The sequence below is a fragment of the Geospiza fortis genome, unplaced genomic scaffold, assembly GCF_000277835.1.
Source record: "Geospiza fortis unplaced genomic scaffold, GeoFor_1.0 scaffold874, whole genome shotgun sequence".
Taxonomy (NCBI): domain Eukaryota; kingdom Metazoa; phylum Chordata; class Aves; order Passeriformes; family Thraupidae; genus Geospiza; species Geospiza fortis.
This window is the reverse complement of record NW_005054456.1, coordinates 1,159,358-1,179,546: the sequence shown is the minus strand read 5'-3', so window position 1 is coordinate 1,179,546 and position 20,189 is coordinate 1,159,358. Positions and strand designations below refer to the sequence as shown.

Genomic DNA, 20,189 nt, shown 5'->3' with positions numbered 1-20,189 from the left:
ACTGACAGTGTAATTACATACTTTATTATAATCAGTTTACATAGAAATGTGAATGACTGGGGACATCTACTGACTTGTAAACAAAATCATTGTAGTTGAATATTTTGCAGAATTTATCAAAACCTAATTTTAAATATTATTTTCTTTCTTTTTAAGGAACTACATGTTGGTGTTGCTTATGCCAGAATACAGTAAGCAAGGCAAATTAGCTCCAGCCTTGTGTAAACTTTTAATTGGCCAACATGATGCAATTGGGCATGAATTCCAGGTGGCTTTGGAAATGAACGAGAACTGAGCGCTCTGGCTGGAAGCTGAACGTGATGACGGCCTGGTCTATGGTAGGGAAGCTGAAAATGGAGAAGAGGCACTCCAGAGAAGACAGAAATGTGGAGCAAGATGCGGGGGAATGCAGTGCTGAATCTGAGGAATGGACGAGCTCAGAAAGTGAGCCTGAGCAACCATACTTCAGAGGCAGTGCTCAGTGGAGAGAAAAGGAGGTTTCCACCAAACCGCATCGGCCGCTCTGCCGGTCCCCATGCCTGGATCGCCCAAGTTTTTCACAGAGTAGTATCACACAAGACTTGAAGCTAGATGAATGCAAAACAAATTTGGACAAGGAATACCAAGCTAAAATGGATTTTGCTTTAAAGCTTGGGTATGCAGGAGATCAGATCCAGGCTGTACTGAATAAGTTGGGAGCGGATGCGCTCATCAATGATGTTCTAGCAGAGCTTGTGAGACTTGGCAACAAAAGTGAATCAGAGGGACAAAGCACTGCCAGCAGTAGCACTGGTACTCTGGTGTCAAGAGGCCCTTGCCCAAAGGAAATAGCAAGCCCTGAATTGTCACTGGAAGATGAAGTGGTGGATAACAGTGATAACTTGAGGCCAATTGTCATTGATGGAAGCAATGTTGCTATGAGGTGGGTGTTCCTGTCACAATATTTGAAAATAATAAATCACTAAAATATTAAAAAAAATACTGGTGGCAAAGTCATTTTAAGTCATGTAGACTATTACACTGATAATACATCTATTTTATGGACTCTTTAGTCAAGGCTTTTAATTATGCTGTCACTCCTTTATATGTAATCTAGATTCCAGTTCCCCTGCCCTCATTTTAAATCCAGGTTCTCACCTCAAATCTTTTGTCAGCTAAACCTGCTGACCAGCATGGCTACGCTGCTTGCCCCTTGTGACTCAGGATATTCTATGTACACTTGGCTGCTTAGGTTAACACTAATCCAAGAGATACCTGTCCCATGCCACTTTTGAACATGTCTGTAGAGTACAAAGTTCAGCTAGCCAATAATTTGTTTATCACTGAGTAAGCATGATTTTTTAATGAGGGAGTTGTGTGCTGTTTTAGAGACTCCTTTGAGTTTCAGAAAACAAATTTTTGATGGGGATGGGACTTCAACAACTTTTACACAATTACTTCTTTCCTAGAAGAAGTTCTAATAAAAGTGAAGAACATTTAGTATCAGAGGAAAGTATTTTATTAATATAGATGTTTAAAAGCACTTATCACCCATGGCAGTCAGCATTGTTCATTCCTCTTTGTGATAGCATTTTATGGTGCTACTTAAGGTGAACTCAGTTTGTCAGGGAAAGTGATATTTTTCATTAGGTCAGCTAATAAAATGAAAAAAAAGGAAAAACTTCATGTTTACTTGCGTTTGCTCTGGGGATAGAAAATTTCATAATTTATAGACTTTTTAAGTAGCATTGTTGCTGTAATCTGACAGCTGAATAGCTCAGTACAGTTGTCTTTTTCCAATTATGTAAGGAGGCCTAATAAAACTTTACAGACTTTGTTTTCCTTATATCCTTTGACCATGGCAGCTTTAGAAGAAAAAAACAACCAAACCACCACAACAAAAACCAAAACCAAATGTAACTTTTGTCCTTGCTGTTTCTAAAACTTGCATGTTCTTCAGCCATGGGAACAAAGAAGGATTTTCCTGCCGGGGAATTCAACTAGCTGTTGATTGGTTTTTGGAAAAAGGACATAAAGACATCACTGTGTTTGTACCTGCATGGAGAAAAGAACAGTCTCGACCTGATGCACCAATTACAGGTAACACCAAGATTTTCTTTCATGTTTCTGATGGGTCCTAGTACTGGGCTGTGGATATGGTGATGATGATGTTGCACTCAACTGTTTGTTTGAAAACACTACAGTTTCATTGGTTAGGAAATAAGCATTTAAATATCTGCATGTGTTAACAATAATGTGGGGTTTGTAATATTATTGGATGGTTTCAACACTGTTGAGAAGCAGCAGTTGAATTTTTCTCATTCGCAGACGTTGTTGAGCATACAGGAACTGAGTCTTATTTGCTGGGTGAGCATGAAATAAGTAGTAACAGGCCAGGGACTCGGTTAGTAGGGTTATCCTGAACACTGAAAAGGCACCATGTGTTTTTACCTTGCATTTTACTCTAGGCTAACAAGGCTATTGTAATACAGTAACACCTGAATTTCTGACATGTTCAGGAAGACTGAGTAAAGGTACATGGCTACAGAGTGGTTATGAAGTTCAAATACTGAATATTTACTCAGTGCATTGAAACCTCAGAAATAAAATCCACATCCAGGTGTTTTTTAATCATAATGAGGTCTGTGTATGAATATAATTACAAGATACTTTGTCAGACAAAAAAGGCAAGAATTTTCATAAGACAAAGGTTGCATTTCTTTCTTTTAAAAAGTTTCTAAAAACTGCTTAACTAAAATTATTTTACAGATCAAGAAATCTTACGTAAATTGGAGAAAGAAAAAATTCTTGTTTTTACCCCATCTCGAAGAGTTCAGGGAAGAAGAGTAGTTTGCTATGATGATCGATTCATAGTAAAACTTGCTTTCGACTCAGATGGCATCATTGTGTCCAATGATAACTATCGGGATCTTCAGAATGAAAAACCAGAATGGAAGAAGTTCATAGAGGAGCGGCTGCTAATGTATTCTTTTGTGAATGACAAGTATGGGTTTTTTCTTCAAAAGTAAATGAATTTGCTGATTCAGCATTCTCAGGAAAAACTGGTCATGTTTAATTTCTTTTCCCTTAGATTTATGCCTCCAGATGATCCTTTAGGACGTCATGGTCCAAGCCTTGAAAATTTTTTAAGAAAAAGGCCAGTTATTCCTGAACATAAGAAACAACCGTGTCCTTATGGTAAGTGCCCAAGTCAGATTGATTTGTTGCATTTAAAGGTAGGTGAAGCAAGCAATTAACATCTTGTCATTATCAGAACAAAATGTACCACTTTTCGTGTTGCCATCCAAGCACAATGTCGCTTTTATACCCCTCATGCATATATTTATAAAAACAGTGTAGCAGAAAATTGAGGATTATGAGATACACCTTGTGCATAATACAGCTTTTTGCTATTTTATTCTGGTTTGTATTTGAGGGAGATTTGTAATTTATAAAACTGTCTTAAAGCTGATTTGTTTTTATAGCACTGTGTGTATGTTGTCATGATTGAAATCATAAGTCAGTAGGAAAAAAAATTGTGTGTCTTGCCTTTGATGCAGATAGACATGGATGCTGGCAGCAGAGTCTGTGACTGCCTGTATATATAAATTACATCATTATCCTTAGAGGTTTAATATAGAAATACTACTATTGCAAAGTGGTGAAAGATGTAAAGAAAAAAGATAGCAACTGGTGGTATTAATGAGTTTTTTGATTTATTTAACCTGAAAACCCTTTTCTTTCAGGTAAAAAGTGCACCTATGGGCACAAATGTAAATATTACCACCCAGAACGTGCAAACCAGCCTCAAAGGTCAGTAGCGGATGAGCTTCGAATAAGTGCCAAATTATCTGCTGTGAAAACTATGAGTGAGGGAGCCTTGGCCAAATGTGGCACAGGGCCATCCAGCTCCAAAGGAGAAATCAGTTCTGAAGTGAAACGCATTGCCCCAAAACGTCAGTCAGATCCAAGCATTAGGTCAGTAGCTGTGGAGCCTGAGGAAAAGTTATCAGCAGCCCGGAAGTCCGAGGCCAGCTCTGTCCCGTCTCTGGTTTCTGCATTAAGTGTACCAACGCTCCCTCCACCAAAAAGCCATGCAGCTGGTGCATTAAATACTCGTTCTGCAAGCAGTCCGGTGCCAGGTTCCTCACAGTTCGTACATCAGAAATCCTCACTGGAACATATGTCCAGTGTGCAATATCCTCCTATACTAGTCACCAATAGCCATGGCACCTCAGTTAGCTATATTGACCAGTATCCCAAATATGAGTCACTGGGGGACCATGGCTATTACTCCTTACTCAGTGATTTCTCCAACTTAAGCATAAGTAGTATCCGTAACTCAGATTATTACGGGGCTGATATGGACCAGGGGATGTATTCTAGAAACTCAAGCCCCTGTCCTGACAATTGCTTAAGCCATACAAGTAATGATTCTTATTCCTCTTACAATGACTTGTATCTGGGTGTAGCAGATGCCAGTCCAGAAGACAATGTGAAGAGCCACAGACTGCCATCGAAAAATCGTCTTCAGCCTTTCCCTCATGGTTACCATGAAGCCTTAAATAGAGGTCAGAGTTATGGAACTGAAGAGCCTAAGCAATCCCTTCGCAAACAGTCAGTTTCCCACTTAGGCCTACATGCCCAGCATCCAGTTGTTGGAGCACGGTCCAGTTGTCCAGGAGAATACCCTGTGCCTCAAAACGTTCATCCATCAACTGCACAACCAAGCCGTGCCTTGGTGATGACAAGAATGGACAGCATTTCTGACTCTCGGCTTTATGAGAGTAACCCCACGAGGCAGAGACGGCCACCTCTGTGTCGGGAGCAGCACGCCAGCTGGGATCCACTGCCCTGTGCATCAGACTCCTACACTTACCACTCCTACCCACTGAGTAACAACCTCATGCAGCCATGTTATGAACCTGTCATGGTTAGAAGCATGCCTGAGAAGATGGAACAGCTCTGGAGAAATCCCTGGATTGGGATATGTGGTGAGCCACGGGAACCTCATATCATCCCAGAACATCAGTATCAAACGTACAAGAACCTCTGCAATATTTTCCCTCCAAGTGTTGTCCTTTCTGTGATGGAGAAGAATCCCCACATGACAGATGCACAACAGCTGGCAGCTATGATTGTTGCCAAATTAAGAACAGGGCGTTAGAGCAGTACAGCCTCTTTTGGATAAATGAACCTGTACAGCACATAGGACCCAAAGGAAAACTTACATGAAGGAAGAGGCCAATCTATTGTAAATATTTTCTACTAAGATAGTATAAAGTTCTGTACACAGTAGCAATCATATATATGCTGAGGCACTATATAAAAGTTGATTGTATTGCAAATTTTAAGATTTTAAAATATAGGGATTTTTAATAGTATTTTATAGGAAATGCATACCTTGCTGCATGGATAGCTCACTAAGAACTATAATGTCACAATCAGTGTCTCAAAGCTGTTACTACAAAATTAGTGTTAGCAATTTTATTGCATGTATTAGTGTACACTTAAAATTTGCTTATAAATACCTAATCGGCCTCTAAAAGTATGCTCTATACACACCAAGATGACTTTTAGGGTTTCAGCTTTGTCATTTGACACTGCCTAGTGGCATCTTAAGTAGTGAAGAAAAAGTAAATTTGCTAAAAATTAAAATTGTTTATAAAAGAAAAAACTGATTTCAGATTTTCCATGTCAACATGGTTGTTGATACTTAAATTTCAGAACTGTCCCTCAAGAGTTTGAATAACTATTATTACATTGTTCAATATGTTGGCTCAATCCAACAGAAGCCAAATACTTTATTAAATTAGGACCAAAACATTAAAGAATGTAAAGGCATGAGTGCCATTCAGTAAACTGAAACTTTAACTGTAGCTTCTCTCCAGAATCTCTCAAATGTGCAGTAAGCAGCTGCTGGCCCAAATAACTAGACAAGCTGAAAATAAATTGTCAGTATTATGTAAACTGGATTACTCAACTTGAAGCAGCAAAAACTGGATGTTAACTGGAAGTTCATCAGTAACTGCAGCCCTTCCTCTGGGAGCAAGGAAGGTGTTTGAGTGAGCCTGACATTCAAGGTGGCTGTACAAGATCATCTTCAGAAAGGGTGGAGGGGGAAGGCTGCTTCTTAAAAAGAGATGCTCCAGTTTGGGTTTGTGGCAGAGCTGTCCTGGTTTTTGCTCTTCACATCCACGCTAAGGTGTGCATTTGCCTCGTGAAGGCTTTTAGAGTTCCTGTTTCAACAGGTGAGCTAATTTTGTGTGGCATTGTTTGCGCAACTGGTATCTTGCTCAGGGTGGGAACCTTTGTAGCTAAATGTCTCCAAAAGAGGCGTTTATTGGTTTTTTTAAGCTGCACTGACTGTACGCCCTTTTTTGAATCCACTGTATATTTCAACATTTTGAACCATGACTAACTCGACATGTCTCGAGCTAGGACTTGTTGACTTCTACTGTAGTTTTTTTCATGAAAGTTGAGAAGGCCTGGTTTATGGCCTTTTGTTTCTTCATGAGAAGGTGTGACACTGCCTAAATGTTTCTTACTGTGAAACACACAGAACGTGAGGCTGCAGTCAGGGTTGTTTCTGGTGTTTTGATAATGGCTTGCATGCTGCTTTCTAGTTATCTGTTTGTCTGAGAAACAAAGTTTATCATTTCCTCCACTTGTGTTACTGTAGTGGTTGGTTTGATTCAGAATATCTTGTGGGCTCTTTATTACGTGCAAAATAGGTTCCTGTCATATAAAAAAATCCACCAAATGAACCAACAAGAAACCACGATTATGGGTGCAACTACAGTTAATTTATTGACATTTGATAACTGTATCATTTCACACAGGATAAATTTTCTTGTGTTGGTACAGGTGATGCATATAATGACTATGTCATTATGTATCTGAAACAAAGTAACTTGAAGGTGATCCTGTACTTAAAAATAACTTAAGTTTTAATTAGTTGGTTATTCTCTCTGTTAGTGGGGAAAATGATTCAGACACTTATAACAGCTGGGGGAAAACAGATTTAACTCTTGACCAGTTTTCAAAAACATTTCATATTTTTAATTTGCAATTAATTCTTATTCTCTTCTCTTGCATGATATAAGCAGCTGAGAGCAATGCCTCAAATAACCAGAAATGACCTTTTGTTTGTTGATACAAATTGTATCTCTTTTTCTTGATTGTATAAAAACTGTGTATAAAAAAAAATAATCTCTAGATTAACTTCAGTATTACATTTTCACCACAATGTTTGTGACACCATGTGTCACAGGGAAGTAGCCCATGAATAATTATGGATTTTTTTATTTAAAATGGGCACTTGTAGTTTATAGACAAACAGGGACAACTTTTCAGAACCAGGTTATTATGTGCACAAATACTGTGTGTACACCTCAAAGCATTACATAGGTATCTTCAGTCTATTTATTAAGCAGATACATTCTTGCACTAAACTTTATGTAAAAATGTTGCTGTTAACTCATCTGCATGTGTTTAAAATGTAACAGTAATTGCTATAGACCCTATTTTATTCTAACCAATTAATTTATAAATTATTTAGGTATGAGATGAAGTTTATTGTGCACTCATGTTTTCCATCTTGCATGGAATTAAATATTTGTATGCAGAAAAATGTTTGTTCCATTTTTCTCCATTTATAAAGATAAGCTATTTTAAGAGAGGATGAGAATTAGTGGGTGATTTTGATGTTTTCTAATGTGGAAAACTCAACAGAGATTTCTGTATGAAGCGCTGGGTGGCTTATGGAGATATCCATTTTTGTTGGATTTGTCCAGTCATTTTAATTTTCACTAACCTTTGTTTTACTGATGGAAGAATTCCTTTTTAAACAATGGGAATGCTGTGAGAACACAAACCCAGCACACTATTTCCCTAAGGCACTTCAGAGGCAAATTGTCTTATTCTGAGAAGCTGTTGGCATCTCTCATGCATAGTTACAGAATTGGCAATGCAGCCTTGTGGAAATAACCTGCAAATTTTGTGCTTGTTTGGTCCTCCTTAGAGGTAATGCAACTTTTCTATGTGATGTAGTCTTTCCTGATCAACTACTTTAAGTGATAATTTGGTCATCCACACCTGTTTTCAGCTATGTTTACAAGACAGTTCAGGACACTGACACGTTCATTAATCTTTAGCGCATAAGCTTGGATTTCTTCTTACATGGAAGAGTTGATCTTATTAACACCTGATCATAACTGTCTATATTGTAAATATAAGACTTTGTATAAATGCTCTTTTTTAGAGCATGGTATTTAAATGTTTTTAAAACTGTAAAAGAACAGTTCTAGAAACTATATTTTAATAAAATCCATGAAAAAACAATTCTAGATGAGGGGGGAAAAGTGTGAAGGTAAAATCATGGACTACTGCAGTTGATAAGAGTTGAGCAGTAGATTTTAGTGCTTTACTGGGGCCAGAGCATTCTCTGGGAGTTGATTTACTTCTCTTTCATCTTCAGCTATATTACTTTCACATAATTTGTCACTTAAAAGTGTGTAACTTTAAATTCATAAATCAAAAACCAAATGCTTTATGGGATGTCAGTCTAAATGATTTCATGTTTTTTGTAAGAATTACATGTCAGTAATATAGTAAATTGTACATGATTTCACTGCTGTTAGTCCTGTTGTTGTCATATTGAGCTGCAGTAGTTGGCTTTATTCATTTGTAGAATTAAACATTACTGTTTAATTGTTGTAAAATTTTATAAATCTCTTTGGGTTTTTTTGGTTGACCCAAATATAATGTAAGTCTTAATGACAAAATGAGTGAAAATGGATGTTAAACCAGTATGTGGTATTCTTAAATCTCTGTAGTGGTAAGTGGGCACTGCTCTAGTTGCTGCAGCATGTAATTTATTTACTAGCATGAATCTGTTTAGCTTTTGTAAAAATGCTTTAGCTGTAAAGTTAAAAATAGGTGTGGAGTATGGTTGCTTTGAACAAGCAGAAGGAACTTAATTGAAAAAAAAAAACAGACAAAACCAAAACCATCTAAAGTAGGTGAGTTTCCCCCTACATACTTCTAATGCCAGTTTGTCCCAAATTATGCATTTTGGCATTTTGTTCAAATAATAAAATTAAAAATACTTGGTGACATGTATGCATACTTGATCTGTATCAATCCACAGACAGAAACATTGGATTATTGTAATTTTTTAAACTCCACACTAAGGGGAAGGAACGTGCAACATTTCTGTGGAACTTTGTTCCAAAGTTGAAGTATTACTTGATCTTGACTTGCCAAAAGTTTATCTGAAGCATCTGTCACAGTTACCTCTATGGTGAGCATTCAGCTTTCACACTCTTCTGATGTACCTATTGCTTGTTTGTGTGACAGAGCCCTCATTAAGTGTATTTCCTGCAATATTTCAACTGGAAAAATACAATTGCACCATCACTTAAATTATTCTTATGCCAGTGTTTGGTTAGCCTTTTAAGTCATTATACAATATTGCTGATTTTGGTCTGTATTTAAAGTTTGTAAATGTATTAAAAGAATTGCAAGAATCTAAAAGAAGTATAGGCTGTCACCTGTTCCCCTCCTGCTCTATGTAAATGTTTTGCACAATTATTTAATAATATGAAATATGTTATAGTTTATATATATAAAAATTTTGCTTATTTAATAAAACTGAGAGCCATTGGATTATTTGTTTTTAGCTTTTTATTTTTCAACCCTCTTTAGACAAGACCCCTAAAAAGTTTTTTTGCTCAAAACAACTGTTGCAGTCTGTCTTAAGTTTTTTCTTGGGCTTTTTTTTAGCTGATTGACTGAAAAAATCCGAGATCCTTTAGGTGGGGTAATGGCAGATACACAAGGCAGTAACTACACCTGATCAAGGTATTGTTGTAGTAGTAGTAGCAGCACATGATTTTACCAAATGCACTCCAATGAGTAAAAAAAACGTTACAGATGGCACAGTGTGTGCCAGCACATCCCTATTTGAACTGTTATGCTTGTTTGCAATAGAAAATACAGTAATTTAAGTAATTTCATACTCAGCTAAATGCAGTAATAAAGGAACAAATCCCTTTCACTCAGAATTTCCTAAATAAGCCTAATTACTGGGTAAAAGAAGTATTTCTAAAAATACTTGAAAGGAGAAGAGCTTCCATGAAAAATCCCTCAAAACAGAAAGCTTATTTCCTTTGCATTGGCACTGCTTGCTTTTATAGACAGAAATATGCAATGTATATTCCATTTTTGGATGTGTGGTAACAAGGAATTGCGGTAGAGCAGGACAACAAAAAAACTAAAGAAAAAGGAATAAAGAAATAATATTTACATTCTGGCCATCTAGCTAAGCCTTTACTTGAGAGCCAGTGCAAAGCATCCATGAAGCTTCTGTTCTAAGCGTGCATTTCAACCCTATGCAATGTGCTGCTGAAGTTGTATGTCCCTTTTTGTATCCCTTCCCTTGATGTGTTATTCCTTCTGTTTAGTAAAACCCAAAAATTACTAGATGGACTCAGAGAAAGCCTCTGTTTTACCCTCTAGCAGATGCACTTTAAAAAATTCTTACTGAGGAGTCCTGCAATAAATATACACTTAAACTCCTGGGAGTTTTGACAGGTAACTGCAGAAGCCTCTTAAATTCCAATAATACAGGTAAAGAAAACTGAATTTAGGAAAAACTATCTGGAAGCCATTTTTCTCAACAACTTTGCAGCAAGCTACTTGTTCAGTCCTTTTCTGCAGTGATCACACCAGCTCTCAGCAAATACCACAGCATTGGTTATGAATATCAGGAAAATCATGAACAGAAGTAACATGAAGCAAAACACTTCAATCAAAAAGAGACAGTAGTGGCTTCAAGACTATCACTTGAAAAAATATCGTGACAAAAACATTTCAAAGTTATTTACATATCACATTCAGCCATGCTGTAGCTAGGATTGATCCCTGAAGCTTCATGTGAAATCCTAGACAGGTGAAAACTGTAGCACAATCTTATCCTGGCACAATCACTCCACCAGGACAGTATCAGCATCAATGAAATAAGAATGGATCAATCAATAGTCTCACTATTGGGCCAGAGGACACCTTCCAGAGTGAAAACTGAGGAACAGCACCCACGAGCAAGGTTTGCCTCCAGTCAGTTGTATTTATTTATGAAAAAGTTAAGGAACATGGAGGGATTCTAAAATACTCTTAACTCCATTTGGCAAACTTCAACTGGTTAAGCAAGACATTGGCCACTGTACATGCAACTAAAAACACAAGACCTTTATAAAACATTGATTTTACATGGTAAAAATCAATAAATCACAGCAACAACAACTTCTCCTGGAGTGACTATTTTCCCACCATCATTACTAGATCTTCCATGCCACTTGTGCAATACTAAAAGTCACAGAGCACTCTGCTGCTGTCTCAGAAAAGTTGAAGGCCACTTTTTATTTTATGGAAGTCGTTCTGGGTCCATAACAATCCTCCTGTCATGGGAATATTCAATTCTGCAGAGCTGTGAGGAGGAGAATAAAGCACATTAGCAGTGGGCTGGTTTCTACATAGAAGAAAATGCAAACAGTCAAGAAAATCTGCCTCGGGGAAGTCAGACCACCTTTCTAACACCACATGTCCTTTGGCAAATGGAGGAGCTGCTATGCAAGGGAAGGAAGAGTAATGAACAAGCTGCCATTGTAGCACTCCTGATGAAACCTGGATTGTTTCCAGGCACAGCTACAGGAATAAATTAGGTTCTGCCCCTTTCTATTTGCGGTAGCAACAGGTTTTCCTCATGTTTCTTTCTAAGATTTTTTTTTTCCCTTGGCATCCTGCCAGGCTGTAATCTGAGTGGAACAAACTGTCTGCCCCTTTCCCCAAACAAAGAGGTGCAGAAACAAACACATGTTACTTTTGGCCTGGTAGGTGCTTTCTCATTTTCTACATGAGTATTTTCTAGTAATATCAGTTGCATGACACATTACACTGTTTAAAAAACAGCCTGAAATTTACAAATCTGGCTTGTAGCTTTTTAGAATTAATATACTATCAGTCCTCACCATTACTAAATCATATTTCAAAATGCAGTCTAGGGCATCTTTCTACAAAAGAACAGGATGTTACTGATAAGGGAAGGTCAATAATTTGATGCCAGGGAGGATGACCAAGAGGATGGAGAAAAATGGAAGCCCTTCTCAGATTTGAAACTGAAAGCTTGGAATCTGAACACAACTCTAATATGTGAAAATATGAACATGTGCAACATTTCTTCAGTGAAGTATATATCAGGCTGCATGATTCTCAGTCCTTCATATTGCTACCAGATTGAGCCCACCAACCACAGAAAGGAATCAGTGATTAGAAGGTTGTCCAATCAAGTGTTAAGGAAAATAACTAAAATTCATTTACATTCTGAAGCATTCCTTGGATTAAAATACTAGGAGATGGGTTTATATGTGTGTCATGAAACTAATTTGACAGCTTATAGCATTTAAGTTCCTCTGACTTCAAAGTGTGAAATAATGAGCCTATTAAAACATTTCAAATGAGCTTCATTTAGTAACAAAGATGATCTGACTTGATAGAATGTCCCTGTTATTTCCAGAACAATCTGTGTTTCTTTACTGAGGTCAGATCTGCAGTTCTAAATTACTAGTTACAGCTCTAAAAGGTCCCTGGGCACTGCCAACATATTGAAGATCAAAGCCCCAGCTAATAGAAACTTCAATTTTCAAGCCTGCTGGGGCTGTGCTGATACCTGCTAAACAGCAGTATTTCATAATCCTTGGAATGGTTTCTTTTAAAACAGAGCAGCAGGAGTGCAGATAGCAATATTAGAAGATGGTGTGCTCAAAGGATACCAGTAGGGTTAGGTTTAGAGACAATAGTAGATATTTTGGTCAAACTATTTAAATAGAAGTAAAAAGGAAACCTCAGCCCTAATTTTTCACATGGTATAAGGCACAGAGAGAGAAATGCATCTCATGGTTCAGGGACAAAGTCCCACCCACACCATTACTCACTTTGTACTGAGAGGCTTCCACTCATCCCTCACTGGCTGATCAAGCAGGGACATCATAGAATAATTATCCAACATGAGACCATCAGGGTCATCTGTCTGACCTGGGAGTTTCCCAAGAGGAAAGTCTTTCCATCGTACTTCATCTAGATAAAAACAGTACAAAACAAGAAGTCTGAGTTTCCCAAAGAGATTTTTGAAACACAAGATCACCCTCCCCCAGTCCACAAATACTGCCCCCTGCAACTCAGCCATTCAGCAAATGATCTGCACCAATGTTACAGAAGCAGAGGACAATTTTGCTTCTGTTCTCAAAACATCCAGTTCCAACAAGCTGTCCACATCAGCATATTTAAGATGTCTCTTTTTTTTCTCTTTTTACTTGAGAAAATTTCCCAGTGAATGAAGTACAAGAGTTCAGTCTTCTAGGGGCTGCTTTTTTTCCTTTAAATGTAATTTTGACTCCAGCTCCTCTCCACCAACTTCCTCCTCCTGTGTCTGAGTCCCTCCACGACTCAGAAATTCTTAGCTACAGAGACCTCCAACCGCAATGAGAAAGTACAGCTACTGTAACAAAGCTAACAAAACACTGGATATGCTGATTATTCCTTCTAAAACCCTGTATTGCTCCTTTCTTTTGTTTGCCACCATGTCACAACAACCATTTTTCCAGAGCATGGAACTTAGGTTCACAGACAAACTGTGCTTTCAAATATCCCCAAGTCTGACAAACAGAAGTCCAAGAATCTGTATTTTCTTCACCATTCTCAGCTGGCATATATGCTGTCCCATCAGCTGGATACACTGAAATTTTAAAGAGTTTGGAAAAGCTTAATAAAAAATAAATAAGACAGTAATAGCATACTCCTGGAAAACACACTCTCAGTATTTTACAAGCTTAAGTGAAATGACTCCTGAACATAAACAAAACACTGGAAAACCCACATTTTTCAGTAATTTGGCATTTAGATGACTTGGAAGCACAGTTTAATTGTGGCAGCCCCAAAGGGCTGGGATGTGTTTGCACTTCAATTAACATTTGTCAGTGATGAACATGGTCCTAGAGTCACTTTTTACCTGCAGTGATCTGCCAGGCAGACCCTTGCAGTGCTGCCCTTTTCTCAGCAATGGCCACCATGGTACCAGAATGAGCAAGTCCTTCCAAAGCATTTGCTTCAGTCACCATCTCTTCTTCCTCCTCTTCCACTTCCTCTACACCATTGTCTCTCTCTGGCACATCTTCTTGTTTCTCTACAGTCTGCCCTTGATTTTTAACCTGATTTTCTTGCCTGGCTCTCCACTGTAAGCTCTCTATAGTATAAATTGGCTGTTCACTGCCATCTGAAGAGAGGCCTGGACTGGACAGAGGGGCCCCTCCTTCTGTGTAAATGGAAGCAAGGTAGAGCAGGTTCTTCCGAGAAGAACGTGGCAAGCGAGGTCTCATGATGGTGAGGATCCTAGAGAGGAAAAAGGCAACGGAAAAGTCTTAAAAGGGTTGGTAAATCGTCATCTGGAGTCTTTTTTGCTTTTAAGTGTTTGTTTTCTCCAGCTGGCTCACATAACTCATCTAACAGGCAAAATCTGATTATTCCCTGGTCAGTGGATGCTGGAATACTCTGTCTTTGTGATTAAAATTAAGGACTTGGGATACTTCTAACTGAATTACTGCTTTACTGTTTTCTTGTATAGAAGTTAGGAGCTGTGGTAAACTCCTATCACCTGAATAAAGTCACATCTCTACCAAGTCACTTTGCTTCTGAACAGGTTGCTTCTTTAAATACCTCCCCAGATAACTTCTGCTTTCATTTGGAAGGTGCAATCCTTTAAAATTCTTTCCCTTCTTCTCTTTGTGTGCAGTCAATGGGGAGGTGAATAGCAGCAAGCATGGCTTTATATGCACCCGTTACAATTTCTACAAGATGCAAAGAAAGGCAAGGGAATGCAAGTATAGCTCAGCATATTGGTAGGGAACCAAAGCTGTTACAGAGCACTGTTTGCTGTCCCTTTTCTAGGTCACAGCATCAAACTTACAGCTGAAGAAGATGTGGGGTTGCCCAGCAGGGAGCTTGCAAGCAACTGTCAGTCAGTCTTATCCACTGCAAAGGAACTTTATGGAGGAACAGCTCCTTCACAGACACCTGCTTGTTACACTGTTGTTTTTTCTTCCCTTCAAAGATAATGAAAACAAAAGGGTGCTCAAAAGTCATAAAAAATATACCCTTCGACCCTCTGCATTTTTACTGGAACCCATCCTCAAATAAGCTGTCATTTTAACCCAAGTGCACAGCCAGATGTACCAACCAAATACAACACCAAGGTTGTTACAAAGGACTTGACAACACAGGGACAGCTCAGGTAGCTCCACGAGACCTGAGCACAAAGCAGTGCAGACATTCCCAAGCTGGCCCTGTGAATGTCACAACAGACAGGAAAGCCACAAGAGGTGTTTGAACAATATTGTCCCAAATAAATGCAGGGTACTGCATCTGGGACCCAGTATCATTCCAGATAGCTCTGCAAACAGAAGATTTAGCAGCTGGGAACCAGCAGCATTCAGGATCTTGGTACATCATAGGTATGCTCAGCACTGACTGAAAGCACTGAATCTTAACCTATGACTGCCTGAGATACTGCCAAAATCTTTGTGCAGACCAGAGCAAAACCTCTGAGCCAGACCAGGAGAGGACAGAAGAGGCACCAAAATTAAGAGGTAAAAACCTCTGCAAGGATACACAATGTCACAGTATAAAAACCCTGTCAGCAGAAACCTGTGACACTGAATAATTAAGGCCCTTCAGTGCTCATCTCTGGAATGAAACATAAGGTCTGCTAATTTTAACAGTTCTAAAGAGTCAGGAACTGAAAACAAAATATTACTTATTACATGTGTGTAAGTTTAGAAGGCATAAAAATCCTGTGATAGGAGGATCAATAAAGGACAGCAACACTATTTAGTATTTTATAAAGGCAGGCTTCTGTTAAGGGAGAAGAGAACTGGGAACAGGATCTCATAACACACCACATATAACAGTAGCAGATAGCATAAGGATGTTATTTCCTACATGTATTGATATCTGGAGAAATTAGCAGTTAATGGCTTGGTCCTTCCTGTGAGAGATTTGCTTTTCTTATACTGAGGAGGCTGCCGCAAACTTATCAATAACAATTTCAAATTTTTGCTAAGAAATACATGACATGCACAAGTTGCAGGTGAAAAGTCTAAGAAATGCAACAATAAAAGCTTTATGTTCACATGACAAAATGTACTAATTAGGCTACTGCACTTTATGTATAAAGGTCCCACCACTTTACTAGGATAGTTTAACACTAGTACAGAAGAAACTCTTATGCTTTTTTAAACAGAGAAATTGCAGACACACTCACCAGCATTTACTTTGGCAATGCCAGTCAGCAACTCAGAAATCCAGTTGATCAAGAACTGAGCCCGGAGTTCTGAAGAGTCAGAACATTCCTTCAGCTCTATAAACATTTTCTCTATTAGGATCTGTGTAAAACTTCGTGAAAGGAGGCCTGACAGCAAAGGCTGCCAAAAGCAGTAAAATGCTGGGGGAATTTTGAATTGCCATACCTCTTTATTTGCTGCAATGAGAAGAAAAAAACAAATCAGCCAAGACAGAAATTGGTGTTTTGTAATGTTTTTATGGAATACAGGTGAGACTTGCTCCAAACTAAAGAGGTTTGTTCTCAGATCACTGATTCCAGGATATTTCCTGAAGTCCTTGCTGAAACTATTATTTTTCTTATGCTAGGCAAGTAAAATAAGTAGCAATTTGATAATTAGCACAAGAAAATTATTAACACAGGAAGATCTACCTGTTTTGATAATCTCTTTCCAGTTTCACCTTATTTCACACATAATTAAGAGCTATTCTATGTAAAAAATATACTGCAAAGAAAAGGTTCACTGAGCAAAGCAACAAAAACTGAAAAAGCTTTAAAATTTTTCTACTGATGGAAATTTGAGAATCTTTCTTGGAAAGTTCCTTGGCTGTGAAATAGGGTATTTATTTATTTTCATTCTCTCTAGGTGCCTAGTTCTCCTGCAAACAATAAATGCAACTCCACAGATATGGGCAGCAGCTTGGAACTAAGATGCAGCTGGTGAATGAGGCTCAAAAAACCCCATCCATTTTGATTTGTTTCAAATCTTCAGTGTAGAAGAGAAACTAGTGTGAGTTCCTGAAATCAGCAACTATTGCAGAAAAGGGTAGAGATGCAAGCTTTGAAAGATATTTTGGCTACATATTCAGTGCTGAAGAGCTATCCTTCCATCCCAAAAGTTTTATGCAAAAGCAGTAGCTAAGCATGGCCATAAGGGGTTCTGGAGAACAGGACAAAAGATGTTTAAGGACCCAGATATAAAAGAAATATGCAGCCAATTAGAGAATTGAGAAAAAAGGAACAGACTTTGTCATAACAATAGCTATGCATTTTCTACTTGAATGATGCATGAAACACTCACCTTCATACTTGATATTTAGCATCTTCAGACAATCCATCTTTGGGATGAGAAAGCCATCACTGAGAAGAGCTTCAGCCACTGTTGCTCTAGAGCAGAGAGTTTATAAACTTATTACTGACACTCACTCCTTTATGTATCAAAACACCACCTGCCCCAGTTCTGAAACAAGTTTGACTGACCCAACACCTGGAACTGTGAGGAGGGAATGGAGAATTTTTTGTTTGAGAGACCTGGTAATGCTGTTCTTGTATGGCATATATATTTATATATATATAAGACGTTGAGGAAATTGACTAATTGCTTTCTCCATGATCAGCTACAGGACACCATGAAAAGGCAATTTAACAGGTCTACAGCCCAGTTCAGCACCATACCTTCCATCTCAGTTCTTTACCAGAGACATACCTGTTTTCCTGCATCAGGTCTTTGATCTGAGCCAAAATCCAGTCCAATTCTGAAGAGGAATCAGACCACAATTCTCGAGACTTTGAAAGAGACGGCATAGCCTGCATTACCTGAATGAAGGAAAAATTCAAGCATGAACAGAAAATACACTCCCATGACAAAGACATTATTGCTATGACAAGAAGATGCCTGTGCCACTCCATCACCAGCACCTGAAAAAGTTCACAAATGTTCCCCTTTCTTGGAATCTCCAATAAGCACAGATCTCCTTTATAAACCTGAACAAAGTGCCCACATTAGGAACTGTCAGAGCTCAAATTGCTTGTTCTCTGTAGTGAAGTCTTCCTTTGGCAAGCCATGTATGACAACACTAGCAAACAGATCTGAGCAAGGAACTAAGACAACAAGGAAAAGAAAACATATTGCCCAAGAAAGAAAAGAGAATTAATGAAAGTGCTGATCATCAGAGTGCGCTTACCCGGAATTGCTCATTCTTGTAAGATATCAGAACATCTCTGACTTTTTCTAGAAATAAACATAAATATATCATTTAAGCAGAAGATCAACTATGTAAGGGAATTTTGTATCTAAAGAAGCTGCTTAATTTTGCTAAATTAACACTCAAGGAAGGCGTCAGTCAAATGAAGTCAGCAATTCTGTTGAGACAACACACTGAAGGCTCGCAAAACTCCCAGACTTTTCCAGCAACATGAATTTTCTCAAGTGGGGTTGAACCACGATTTCCATGTTTTATCACTAACAGTAGCCAAAGACAGGTAAGTTGGATAAACACAGACAGCTAAAAACCAAATTCCTAGATCAGTGCAGGAAGAAATTGTTCCCACATGCAGTTTATATCATGATGCATATTTGTATTCATTATACTTGCATTTTGCATCAATTGCAGCAGCATTACAGCTATTCACAAAGTACTAAAAATTTGGAGAAACACTACTAAACCAGTCAGTCAACACCAGGATCTACCAAGACCCAAAAAGGAATCCCAAAACCTGAGCTGAAGGTATATCTTTATGCTAGAAGATGACACATTTAATCTGCTTTCTTTAGCATATCCAATCCTTATATCTGCTGTTGTTCTAGGAACACCTACCATGGAATTCCTTGTGTTTCTGACAGGCCTCACGCTGTGGGGTTTGAATCTCCCATGCATCACCATCCATATCTGCATTTGCTTCCACCTCTTCCTGCTCTTCTTCCTCATCCTCATCTTCTTCACACAAGTTATTGCCCAGCTGACGGTTCCAATACATCTTTCGTAGCCACTCCAGCACAACATCGCAACCTAACAGAGAACAGAAAACATCTTCTCAGTCAGGATTTCTTTGTTATGGCAAAAAATAATAGGTGACATATTGCTAACTTGAATTATGAAAATAAATGCTATTAATCATTTGATGAAAATACAAAATACTCCATTGATGAAAACGTTAACAAGTTTAAAAAATCCAAACAAATAAAACCCCCAAAACCAAACCAAAACCAACCTCCAGAAAGAAACCAGGAAGGAAAAAACCCCAATCCAGTATCACAGACATAGTAACTACCCATCATATTTTTTGGGGGGAAAAAATTATTGGACACTGCTATGGCACTGCACCTTGCTCAAGCTAGGTCAAATTTAAGAAGCAGCTAGGTCCCTGCAGTGGCATACAGATGAGAAAAATCTATCAATGCTTTAGTATCACCATGGTCAACACAGCATCTACAACAATAACAGATTTTTTTTTTTGTGCAGGGACTACATTATGCTTACAATAAATAGAATGGAAAAGAAATGCCTTTACTTCCATCAGCATTTTCCCAATTCAATCTAAGGACCATGCTGAAGATTATTTAACCGGATTCTTAAGCCTTCACCTAAAATTTCCAGGAGTCTCTTTAAATGCTATGAGCTGGTCATTCACTCAGGCTTGGAGTATCCATATTTCTCCCTAAATAGGATTTAAAAGTCTTAGGTATCACTAAACCATCAGAAAAAGCTTTTAACTATTTCCCCAAGATGAACTTCCTGTGCTGTAAAAAAGCAAAAGCACCAAACTGTTGCAACCAGCTGTTGTTGTTTCGAGTAATTTTTTCGGGGACAGGAGAAAGCCTCTGAACATTTGTCCTGTGAGGAACCACAGGACATAGGTCAGCTATCCTGACAGGGCAGTGGCAAATCCTCCCAGAGTCTGATATCACAATTCTCCCTGCCTGTCCTGCAGCACCCCAAAATGGAGGCAGGGGTGCTCCCCTCAGGGCCTGCAGCTCTGGCACTGCCACCCCAGACAATGTGCCTCAAAGCCACCCCTGCCAGTGGCAGGCGGCCCGGGG

General features: G+C 38.5%; 2 protein-coding genes across 2 annotated transcripts in view; one reads left to right on the top strand and one right to left on the bottom strand.

Annotated features, from left to right (window-relative positions):
- The window catches only part of ZC3H12B (zinc finger CCCH-type containing 12B), a 20,328-nt gene extending 10,680 nt beyond the window's left edge, over positions 1-9,648 (top strand). The window contains exons 2-6 of the mRNA XM_005427821.2: positions 157-922; positions 1,940-2,079; positions 2,749-2,983; positions 3,071-3,177; positions 3,726-9,648. Of these exons, the coding sequence (XP_005427878.1) occupies positions 321-922; positions 1,940-2,079; positions 2,749-2,983; positions 3,071-3,177; positions 3,726-5,146 (2,505 nt within the window). The 5' untranslated portion in view covers positions 157-320 and the 3' untranslated portion in view covers positions 5,147-9,648. The remainder of the gene's footprint in view (positions 1-156; positions 923-1,939; positions 2,080-2,748; positions 2,984-3,070; positions 3,178-3,725) is intronic.
- A 3-nt stretch (positions 9,649-9,651) lies between these two features.
- Positions 9,652-20,189, bottom strand: part of LAS1L (LAS1 like ribosome biogenesis factor) — a 12,272-nt gene continuing 1,734 nt past the window's right edge. Inside the window, exons 4-12 of the mRNA XM_005427850.3 lie at positions 18,967-19,160; positions 18,334-18,380; positions 17,856-17,965; positions 17,451-17,536; positions 16,352-16,567; positions 14,999-15,134; positions 14,045-14,424; positions 12,972-13,113; positions 9,652-11,467 (exon numbers count right to left, since the gene is read on the bottom strand). Of these exons, the coding sequence (XP_005427907.3) occupies positions 11,377-11,467; positions 12,972-13,113; positions 14,045-14,424; positions 14,999-15,134; positions 16,352-16,567; positions 17,451-17,536; positions 17,856-17,965; positions 18,334-18,380; positions 18,967-19,160 (1,402 nt within the window). The 3' untranslated portion in view covers positions 9,652-11,376. The remainder of the gene's footprint in view (positions 11,468-12,971; positions 13,114-14,044; positions 14,425-14,998; positions 15,135-16,351; positions 16,568-17,450; positions 17,537-17,855; positions 17,966-18,333; positions 18,381-18,966; positions 19,161-20,189) is intronic.